Consider the following 12,202-nt stretch of genomic DNA (forward strand, 5'->3'; position numbering starts at 1 on the left):
ACTCTAGAGCCTGCAAGCCACAACTACTGCGCCCATGTGCTACAGCTACTGAAGCCTGAGCGCCAAGAGCCTGTGCTCTGCGACAAGAGAATCCACGGCAATGAGAAACCGCACGCTGAGACGGGGAGCAGTCCCCATTCGCTGCAACTAGAGAAAGCCGTGCGCAGCAACACAGGCCCCGCACAGTCCAAAAACTAACTTAATAAGTAAATAAATCTTTTAAAACTAAAAGTAGAACTGCCATATAATCTAGCAACCCCACTTTTGGGCATATACCTGGAGACAACCACAATTTGAAAAGACACCTGTACCCCAATGTTCATTGCAGCATTATATACAATAGCCAGGGCAGAGAAGCAACCTAAATGTCCACTGATAGGGGAATGGATAAAGAAGACAGAATACATGTACACAATGGAATACGGGTCAGCCATAAAAAAGGAGGAAATAATACCACTTACAGTGACATGGATGGACATAGAGATGGTCATACTGAGAAAAATGAATATCATGTGCTATCACTTATATGTGGGATCTAAAAAAAATGGTACAGATGAACTTATTTACAGAGCAGAAATAAGTCACAGGTATAGAAAACAAACGTATAGATCCCAAGAGGGAAGGAGCTGGGGAGATGAATTGGGAGATTGGGATTGAAGTATACATACTGCTATATATAAAACAGATAACTAATAAGAACCTACCATATAGTGCAGGGAACTCTACTCAATATATTGTAATAGCTTATCTGGGAATAAAATCTAAAAAAGAGGGAATATATGTATATCTGTAACTGATTCGCTTGGCTGTACCACAGAAATTAACACAACATTGTGAATCAAATATACTCCAATAAAACTTAATTTAAAAAAAAGAAGAAAGAAACACCATGATAATCAAAAGCAGCAGCAGAGCTGGGTGACAGTGACTGAAAGCGCTCCTCTCCAGGGAGGCAGAAAATACATGCACTCTAGTCCTCCCACTCCCCTCAGCAGTAAATATTGAATTAATCAAGGATGAAGAGATTCCAGGGTCTTCAGTAGAAATCAGAACCCCAGAACACCCACAAGCAGAAGACACAGGGCCATCAGACTGAGGGACCCCTGAAGAGTGGAGTCAGGCCCTCCCGACGGGCCCAGCCTGGCCTCTCATCTCTTCCATAACACTACTCTCCACATCACGCTCTCCCAGCCCCAGAAGCTGGGTCACAGTGGGGTGGAGCTCTGGTCATCCCCCCTATGTGATAAGTAACTCCCAATTGATTTTCCAGCTCTTCCTTCCCCACCAATAGGTCTGACTGTTGGCATCAGAGGGCAGGCCTGGAAAATCACTCACATATTATTGGTGCTCTCCATCCCCCATCCTCACCTGGAGGCCCTGAAGAGCCTGAGATCCAAAACAACCACTGTGTTCTCTATACCTTCATCCTGGTCATTGCTGCTGCCGTAACAGCCCCAGGCCAAGAACATGAACAAGCTGATGCTTTGGGTCTCTGTCCTCGGCATCCTCCCAGAAGCCTTTGCTCAGACAGGTAGGGTGGTCAGGGTGTGATCCAGGAACATGAGATGAGAAAAGATTGAATGTTTTTTCCCTGCATTTGTAGTAAAGGTCACTCTGTTTCTCCCTGTCTATCCACAGACCTCAGAGGGAAGGTATTTGTGTTCCCTAGAGAATCTTCCATTGACCATGTGACCCTGATCACAAAGCTGGAGAAACCTCTGAAGAACTTGACCTTGTGTCTCCGAGCCTATAGTGACCTCTCCCGGGCCCACAGCCTCTTCTCCTATAGCATCTACGGCAAGGATAATGAGCTACTGCTTTTTAAAAACAGGATTGGAGAGTACAGTCTATACATTGGGAAAGCCAAAGTTACTGTCAGAGCTTCCGAGACGTTCCCCAGCCCAGTGCACATCTGTACCAGCTGGGAGTCTTCCACAGGCATCGCTGAATTCTGGGTCAACGGGAAGCCACTGGTGAAAAGGGGGCTTAAGCAGGGCTATTCTGTGGGAGCTTACCCCAAGATTGTCCTGGGGCAAGAGCAGGACTCCTATGGAGGAGGGTTTGATAAGAGCCAGTCCTTTATGGGAGAGATTGGGGATTTATACATGTGGGACTCCGTCCTGCCACCAGAAGAAATCTTACTTGTGTACCATGGTCACCCCTTCATCAATTCTACCATCCTGAACTGGCAGGCTTTGAAATATGAAACCAAAGGCTATGTTATTGTCAAGTCCCTAGTGTGGGGCTGAGGTCTGGAATCAAAGAGAGGACTTGAAAATGAAACAACAAATACCCAAGAGTTCTGCTTAAAGCAACTGAACCCTAAATTGTAGATCTGTAGCTCTTTCTTCTTTGAATTTCCCATCTACAAGTATGCCTAATTAAAAAAATATATTATGCCACCTGCATTCGTTTAGTGCTTGTCATAGTCCCAAACGTTTTCCTTGTATATCTACTTATTTGAAACTTGGTATTTAATTAACCAGAAAAATCAGCCTGCAAATTATGAGGAGGGGAATCTTTAAGTTACTAAAAAGATATGTCAGAGCACTCAGTGAGTATGGTCAGTAGCAACACTTACAAGCTACTAATAATCATTGCATTAACAATTTGAAATTCATGTGGAGTTGCAACAGAAATCCTTCTATTTGGTTTTCCAGCTACAAAATCAAAAAGAGGTCTGAGCTTCTGCCAAGGAGACAACTATAATGAGATAAGCAAGCAACAGTTGAGAACTCGATAGCAAGTAATGAGATGGGGGAAAAAATTAGAGCCAGCAGGAATGAAAACTAAAAATGTTTAAGAGTCTGGATCATTTTGGGTAAAGGCAAACATGCCTTTTTTTCTTTCTCAAAAATCCCAGTGGTACCATTCAATGACTGATTCCCATAATACTGTCCTGAAGTCATCAAGGATCTCGCTCACCTGAATTTCCAGCTGAAAATCTTTCCATGGATCCCCACTTTACACAGGATGCAACTTAAACCCTTTGACATGCCCCCCATAAACTGGTCTCAGCTTATCTCTTTAAGATACAACTCATAGCACAGCAACAGGCATCCCAATTACAACACTACAAAATAATTATCAGATGCTATTATTAGTAGTTATCTTCATTATTATGAAAACTATGGAGCAGTGTCTGGCATATCCTCAACAGATATGAATTCCCTTCTCAGAGAAGCAAGGACTCCGAAGAAAGTTTGGCTGCATATGAGAAATAAGGCAGGCTTTGCCCGCAGATAACAGAACATGAAGCGAAGGGAAGTCAGAAAGACAGCATCCAGGAGAGCTTCAGAATAACCAAGTGATCACTTCTTTTTTTCATTTTTCTTTTTTCCCAAGTGATTACTTCTAACTCACATGTCATTCACCCAGGATAGGCAAAGAGGCAGGCACAGACACAATAAAGTAGGCTGGAGCATTCAACAACATGGCCCCAGGGCTGGTCATACCAGAAGGCTCTATAAGGGAGTTTTCCCTAATGAGAGTATTTGTGACTTTCTCTATGTTTTATATGAGAAACTCCATGGAGAGCTCTGAGGTTAAAGCAATGAGGTCTGCTTGGGCTTGGGATATGTCTTAGCTCAGAGTGAGGATTTTAAAAAAAGATTTTCTTTTTCTTCACTAGAAAGCACCAGTATGTAGTCACCTTAGAAGAGCAACATTGAGACTTTCTAGGCATTCATGGTACTTCCTCTCATTTAAAAAGAACAGGTGTCCAAGAACACTCAAAGAAGAGAAGGAAAGCTGAAACATGATCTCAGTCACCTTTAATTCTTACCATGTCGTCATGCTAAGTCGATTCAGTCTTGCCCGACTCTTTGCAGCCCTATGGACTGTCATTCAACAGGCTCCTCTGTCCATGAGATTCTTCTGGCAAGAATACTGAAGTGGCTTCCCATGCCTTCCTCCAGGTGATCTTCCCAACCCAGGGATCCAGCCCTTGTCTCGTAACATCTCCTGCATTTGCAGGCAACTCACTCCAGTATTCTTGCCTGGAGAATCCCATGGACGGAGGAGCCTGGTAGGCTACAGTCCACAGGGTCACAAAGAGTCGGACACGACTGAGCGACTTCACTTTCACTTTCTTTACCACTAGTACCACCTGGGAATATGCCTAAGTAGCTGATTAACTTATAAATTAAACTCTATTTGTGTTCTAGAATTTTCCATCTAGGTTTTCTCTGGCTGTGACCATTCTGTGAGTTCAATATGGGAGATGCTCAGGGATTCCATCATACACTGGGACAGTAATCAAGCGCACACATCATGTCACATACAGCCACAGGAGCCAAATCAAAACTAATCTAATGTTACTGGTAAGTTACACGAAGGTCCATTGTCTACGAGAGGCTGATCCAACTGTGTCTGGAGCAAGGAAGCAAAGGCAAATATTTCATCCAGAGCTCCAGAGCTCTAGCTGCTACAGCAACTTCTCATTGTAACTTCACGGGGTTCTTGTGAGGGTCAGAAGTGATGACACAACACCTACTCAGTACATGTTCCGGCCCCATGTAAGCGCAGAAAGCTATGATAAACCTAGACAGTGTATTAAAAAGCAAAGACATCACTTTGCCAACAGAAGTCCATATAGTCAAAGCTATGGTTTTTTCCAGCAGTCATGTATGGATGTGAGAGGTGGACCATAAAGAAGGCTGAGTGCCAAAGAATTGATGCTTTCAAATTGTTGGACAGCAGGGAGATCAAACCAGTCAGTCTTAAAGATTTCCCACACTCTTAAAGATTTCCTGAATATACATTGTAAGGACTGATGGTGACGCTCCAATACTTTGGCCACCAGATGCAAAGAGCTGACTCATTGGAAAAGACCCTGATGCTGGGAAAAATTGAAAGCAAAAGAAGAGGGCAACAGAGGATAAGACTGGTAGATAGCATCACCAACTCAATGGACATGAATGTGAGCAAACTCCAGGAGATAGTGAAAGATAAGGAAGCCTGGTACACTGCAGTCCATGGGGTCACAACGAGTCAGACACAATATAGCAACTGAACAAGTGCTAAGTGTCAGCTATGATGTAAAAGAGACTGAGACTTACTACCTAAATCTTTAAATCATCTGCCTTAACTTCTTGGTATATCCCTACAAACAGAAAATTTCATTCTCTATTTTCAGCCTCTGCTCCCAAACCTACCCCTTATCTAACCAAACCCATGTATGTCTCCTGTTAGTAGCAGAAATAGGGCAAAGCGCTTCACATAGACATTGAGAGTCATCACATCTGACTTTTATACAATTACATTTTCATTGAGAGTAACTAAGCAAGGGCAACACACTAACATAGATTCAAAAGAACAGAAGATAGTGCCATGTGACATTCAACACATCTTTGTCTGAGGTGAGCTATTTTTCTCCAGGAGAAAAAGAAAAAGTCAGGCCATGTGAGACCAGAGCTTGCCCAGTGTTCCCTGCATGATCCAATTGTAAAGAGATATCCGGGCTCATTTCAGGATCCTGACTCCATTCAGACCCATGGGATACACAGTAAGCATCTTGGCAAATAAACCCAGAAGACAAGAGCTTGATGACAGGAATTCTCCTGAGAGTTCCCTCCAAATCAGACTTTAAAGGGACTGCTCCTTGAAGGTCAGATTTGCTCAGTGCGAATGTGTCACCTTATGCTTCAGCCAAAGTACAGTGAACTGAGTGATCTAACAATATTGCAAAGTAATTAGCCTCCAACTAATAAAAATAAATGAAAAAAAAATAATGTAATAAGGCTGACCTAGACCCTAATAAGGCTGAGTTTTGTATGACACTAAGATTCTACTAGGGCTTCCCTGGTAGCTCAGGTGGTAAAGAATCTGCCAGAAATGCAGGAGACCCTGGTTCTATTATGTATTCTAGCAAAAAATGACAATCAGTTTTCTTGGCATTGCAGTGAGTTCTTGTAAATGTCATAATCGCCTGCTATGCCCTATAGCCAGAAAAAAGCACAGACAGATTCTACAGACTCAAGAAGGTAAGGGGGTGGATTCTTCTGGGTATGGGAAGGCTTCTGTCCCAAAGAAAAGTCATCACTCTCTTGTTTATTCAAATAGTTCACATAATCATCAGTTTCTTAAGAAGTCAGTTCCTCCATTCCTGGCACCTTACATCTATTTTCTTTAATGAAAGGAAAAGAAAGGACAGGACAAGATGGAAAGCCTGGCAAAAGACAACGTCATTTTTTTTTTTTTTTCTTTTTTAGCAGCATGACTCCTTTTAACTCAAAATACAATTATAGAGACTTAGCCTACCTTGCGTAGTTTATTTTTTTAAACACAGATTCGGTTTCTAGGCACAGATTTTGCTTCTAAAGATCTAGATATTTTTAAGAATCCATGGGTTTTGTCATAATTTCTTCCCTTTGAAAATGGTATTTCCTTTACACCCTCAAATTGTGCTTTTCCCCTCTATCTTATTTTTCTTTTTCCTCTAGTCAGAATATCGACTTCATGACTACAATTTTGATGCATGAGCACATTTCAGTATCCTTACTCCCCCACAGGGTTTTTGTCCTTCTGGAGTGTTTAAATCATTTTGAAAGCTCTTTTCTGTCCTACACTGTGCTTTTGAGATTGTCTCCTTGCGTGTCACTTACCCAGAAACACCCCTAGGGTTCAGGCAGAAAGAGGACCCAGATCTGGATGGTGGAAGGGCTGCTGCCCCAGTGCCCAGCTGGAGCACTTCTGGCTAAGCTGGCTCACAAGAGGAACCAGGATGAAGAAAAGGGGCGGTCATCTGGTGCTAAAAGTATCCTTAAGTTCACTGACACCTGCTCTAACCACTGAGAATTCATCCCAGCCGATCTCCACTGGTATAACCAACCCACCCATTCCACACACCACTTCAGCACCATGGTGCCGTCTGCAACTTCTCCCCTCCCAAGGTGAACTCTGGGGATCATTCACTGAATTGATTCGAGGTAAGAATGCCATGTGATTTCACTCCCACCTCCCACACTTCCCCATCTCCTTCACTGGAGCGTCCCTCACCCCCAGAGGCAGTTAACAGCCCTGTGCTAGTTATTTCAACAACACCTATCTTTACAGTAACAATTTTAGACTGTGCTTTTTTAAAAAGACAGGTTAAAAAATGAGGTAAGAAGCAACTGCCCTTCATCTTCCATCTCATTCCTTCATGCTACAATATCCCTGAAGATGTGGCAAGATGGAGTGATCACACCCTAGAACTCCTGACATGGAGAACAGTCGTTGGGAAGAACGCTTGGAGAAACATTCCAAGTGTGATAAGCATATGACACCCAGCCTAGGAAGTACAGCCAATCACCAACGTACACTCTGCTCCGTCACTCAGTGATATCCAACTCTGTGATCCCATGGACTGTAGCCTCTGTCCATGGAATTCCCCAGGTAAGAATACAGGAGTAGATTGCCATTCCCTTCTCCAAGGGATCTTTCTGACCCAGGGATTAAACCCAGGTCTCCGACATTACAGGCAGATTCTTTACTGTCTGAGCCAGCAGGGAAGCCACAGCAGTGCTTAGTCGCTCAGTTGTGTCCAACTCTTGGTGACCCCATGGACTGTACCCCGCCAGGCCCTCTGTCCAAGGGGATTCTCCAGGCAAGAATGCTGCAGTTGGGTTGCCATGCCCTCCTACAGGGGATCTTCCCAACCCAGAGATTGAACCCAGGTCTCCCTCACTGCAGGCACCTTCTTTACTGTTTGAGTCACAGAGAAGCCTGCACTTTATGGAGGGCAAATCCCTATTACTGCAGCACTATTTGTTTATTTTGTCTGAAGGGAATGTTGAGGCTTGGGCTGTACCTGAGTTACTCAGGCAGAAGAAATGACAGCTCCCTCTAGTGACAGGGCTTCACTCTTCCCTCGCCTACCACACACCTTGCCTCTAAATAAATGCAACAAGGAAAGAACACTTGCTTTGAACATTTGCATTGAACATTTGCATTATATACTCCCACACATCTTGATCTGGCCTTCTTTTTGCATTTTTTTGCCACGTTCTAAGAATATCCTGCCTTAAGATAGTCTTTCATTGTCTGTGCAATCCAATTTAAATGTGCACCAAAGGCAATAAACTTATTTCTCCCCTCTCTTTTTTCTCCTGGGCTTATGTACCTGGGCCACATTCCCTGGTCATCAGCCATCCTCTTTATAACTTTATAATTTACTTGAAGAAGATAACTTTATAATTATCTGAGGCATGCTTAACAACAAATCACTGATTTGGGGTGAAAGCAGTACTTTTCAGGCCCTAAAGACTCCAGGGATTTTTTTTTTTTTCTTTTCTCTTCTCTTTCTCTTTCAACTAAATTCAGCTTACTGTTTTCTTTTTCTTCCCTGGCTCCAAATATGCCTGCAGTTTTTCTGGCTCAATACCTCCTTAACTATTTTTTGTAACTCACTGCAATAGGTTCATCAGGAAAGGGGGAAAGCACATAAGATCTGATGTTGTCATCGATGACATGTTAAAAGTTCTGTTTCCTCCCTGTAACTTGGCTTTACAGTCCAAGACTCTACTGAAATTGGCCAGTATATCACCAGTGACCTCTTTCTTACTCAATTTAATATCTGCTTTCAGCTGTCATCCTCCTTTACTTCTCCATACTATGAGCTATACTTTTATACTTATAGTTAAAATAATTTAAAATAAAGCCCAAAGTTCTCACTGTCAATCCAGCCATTAACAAAGTTTCATATAATCTCACCCTTCCTCGAACATAATGGTTAACCCATGATATCAGCTGTATATTCTTTCAGACATCTTGCATATATAAAAATATGCATTCACATACACACACAGACATACACACACACACATTTTTTTAACCATATGGCAGCACACCATGTTATTGTTCTTTAAATAGCTTTTTCTTCCTTTTTCTGCTTTTAATGCATTCCACATGTCTGTATATGGTAATGCACCAGAGCAGCAGTGTTCATCACAACTTTCACCAAGGAAGGAAATGTTTGATATGTGTGCTGCCCAACAGAGTAGCCACTAGTCACATGTTCCTTTTTCGTACTTGAAATGCGGCTACTGTGACTGATGGACTGAATTTTTCCATTAAGGAGCCACAGCTGTATAACCCTCATTCTTCCTGAAAAGCTTAGAGTTGCACTGACACTCTCTTTCATCTCTATCCAATTGGTATTTCAGCAGCCTTTTTAATACAAGTCACTTTATTTAGTGGCACACTCATTTCTACTGTATTTTGTTAATATTTATTTTTGACTGAGTCTGGTCTTAGCTGCAGCACATGGGATCAGCGTTGTGGCATGTGGCATCAGCACACAGGCTCTTTGTTCAGCTCACAGACTTAGTTGTCCCACAGAATGTGGGATCTTAAGTTCCCAGATCAGGGAAAAAAAACCATGTCCTCTGCATTGGAAGATGAATTCTTAACTATTGGATCACCAAGGAAGTCCCCCTCATTTCTATTCTAAATGTCTGCCTCCTTATTTTCCATGATGAAGTACTTTCCAGAATATCCACATTTTCTATATTGTGCTCCCTAGATTCCCAAGAAAGATTCACTAAGAATCTAGATTCCTAGGTTGCTAGTGGAAGTTTTCTAGATTTTCCAAAATCCTCCAGCCTGCTTGTATGACCTTGTTCCTTGTGGAAAGTGGTTCAAACTACCCTTTGAAACATGGTGGCAATCCCAGAGTCCCTCAGCAAATTTCCAAGAAATACTGTGTGTGCTTGCAAGGGAGAAGAGAACAAGAGAGGTCCTTGTGTTTCTTTCAGTCATTTCCAACAAGAAGTTTTCTTCCTGTCTCTGGATTTCACCTCTTGCACGTGGTAACCTTTTTCTGCATAGCCATCACCCACCTCTCTCCACTTCCCAAATACCACTAACTCAAGACTCTACACATGACAACTTTAAATGAAGGTTTAGGGCTCTTGGGAAACTTTACAACACAATACTGTTTAGCAAAAGGAGAACAGGGTGGCAGAGGAAGAGATGCTTAGATAGCACCACCAACTCAATGGATATGAAACTGAGCAAACTCCAGGAGACTGTGGAGGACAGGGAAGCCTGACATGCTGCAGTCCGTGGGGTCGCAGAATCAGACAAGACTTAGCAATCTAACAACAACAACATAATTTAGCAAACAATTTTAAATCAATTATTACAATGGTTTTATTTTTAAGTTCCCTCTGCTATTGAAAGAAATTGCTATTTCTTTATTCAAGGTCCAGGCTTCTGACATGTTGCTGATCCTCCTCTATTTTCCAACAATTTCCCCTTTTCTCCTTTGTTTACTCACCCCTAAACCCTCAAATCCCTGTTAATACTTTTACAACAAAGAAACTTTGCCAATGGTTTGTCTCATCTAGACCATCTGGGCTGAGCCCCAAATTCTTCATCCTCCCTCCTGCTAATGTGTCCCTAAAGACCAGCTCTCCTGAGATTAACTCTGTAGACCGTTCCCAGAAATTTCTCCTAAGTGGCACCAGTGATTTTAATTCAGCAAGTCTAACTCTCTTATCTCCATTTTGTTTTCCCAACTTCTCTTACTTTCCCTAGAAAAGAAAGGCAAAGCTAGGATGGTGTACATTCAAGGGTACTGTGGCTTACATTTCATTAAAACAAAACGGTCTTTCATCCACTCTCTACAAAAATGACATATTCAGGATAAGAACCTGAAAGGATGTGTGCGGTAGGTAGTCTCACATATTGGTCATTCCTTAGAGGCTTAAAAAAAGATAAAGGAGACAGCAAAAACTGGAAAAAAAAAAAAAAAGGAAGGGGGCTAAAGAAGCAATAAAGCAGAGGAGAGAGCATAACTCCATGGCTGATTCATGTCAATGTATGGCAAAAACCACTACAATATTGTAAAGTAATTAGCCTCCAACTAATAAAAATAAATGGAAAAAAAATCCACAGAGCTATGCCAGCACCCTACTTACTGATTATACAGTGAGGAAATAGACTCATGTGTGCATGTCTGTCTGTCCTCTACACCCTTCTCTCTATCCCTGTTCTGGAGTCCACACCACAATGGGAATTTCTCGATGTTGACTCCCTGCATTGCCTTCAGATGCTGAAACTCAAGAATGCAGAGAAAAAACCTCACAGAAGTGACAGAGTTCATTTTCCTAGGATTCTCCAGAGCCCATGAACACCAGATTACCCTCTTCATGGTTTTTCTGATCCTGTCTACATTAACCTTGGCTGGCAATGTCATCATTGTGACCATCATCCACATTGATCATCACCTCCACACTCTCATGTACCTCTTCCCAAGAATGCTGGCCAGTTCAGAGGCCATGTACACACTGGTCACCATTCCACAGATGCTCTCCGAGCTTGTAGCCCAGAACCAGCCAATCTCCCTGGCAGGCTGTACCATTCAAATATTCTTCTTTCTTACCTTAGCCATCAACAACTGCTTTCTGCCCATGGGGAAGGGGTATGACCACTATGTGGCCATCTGCAACCATTTGAGATATACACTCATCATGAGCAACAGGGTGTGCATCCAGCTGATGAGTGGAGACTGTAGCATTGGCTTAGCCATGGCAGCTGTCCAATATCCATATTTACTTAACTCTTCCATCACAGAGTGGTTGTCATTTTTTCTGTGACACTCTCCCTGTCATAAAATTCTCCTGTATTGATACCACTATCAATGAGATCATCAGTTTTGTTGTCAGTGTATCTGTGATCCCAGTTACCATGGGCCTGGTCTTCATCTTCTATATCCTCATCATCTCCACCATCCTCTAGATTGCCTGAACCAAAGGCCAGAAGGCCTTTGTCACCTGCGCTTCTCACCTCACTGTGGTCATTGTCCACTATGTCTGTGCCTCCATTCCCTACTTCAAGCCCAAGTCAGAAATCTGTAGAACAAGACCTCCTTCTCTCAGTGACCTACACCATCATCACTCCTCTGCCAAACCCTGTTATTTACAGTCTGAGGAACAAGGAGGTCAAGGATGCCCTACACAGAGCTATGGGCAGAAACATTTCTTAATCCATCAACCCTTTTTACAGAGAACAGTATGTGTTGTTGATGTATTCAACCTCAAGTCTGTCCTGTGCAATCTGTCCTGTAATGAGCTGTGCATATCTTGCTTCAACATCTTCATTACAAAAATTGTCAGCTTTGTCTCCATATATTTCAAACTTCTGTCCAAGCATTTTCATTTTTTTGAGTATATAAGAGTTCAGGGAAGATGGGCATGATTTTTTAAAAAGCACATCC

At 42.5% G+C, this 12,202-nt stretch overlaps 1 protein-coding gene and 1 pseudogene across 1 annotated transcript; both read left to right on the forward strand.

The window, feature by feature from the left end:
• The first annotated feature begins 1,370 nt into the window (after nt 1–1,370).
• APCS (amyloid P component, serum) lies at nt 1,371–2,408 on the forward strand. Its single transcript, XM_020914352.2, has 2 exons — nt 1,371–1,531; nt 1,639–2,408. The coding sequence occupies exons 1-2, from the start codon at nt 1,468–1,470 to the stop codon at nt 2,247–2,249; spliced, it is 675 nt and encodes a 224-aa protein (XP_020770011.2). The 5' UTR covers nt 1,371–1,467; the 3' UTR covers nt 2,250–2,408.
• An 8,643-nt stretch (nt 2,409–11,051) lies between these two features.
• Nucleotides 11,052–11,971, forward strand: LOC110151108 (olfactory receptor 10J5-like; annotated as a pseudogene).
• Nucleotides 11,972–12,202: the final 231 nt, after the last annotated feature.

This window comes from Odocoileus virginianus, chromosome 5, assembly GCF_023699985.2.
Source record: "Odocoileus virginianus isolate 20LAN1187 ecotype Illinois chromosome 5, Ovbor_1.2, whole genome shotgun sequence".
In the NCBI taxonomy this organism is placed as follows: domain Eukaryota; kingdom Metazoa; phylum Chordata; class Mammalia; order Artiodactyla; family Cervidae; genus Odocoileus; species Odocoileus virginianus.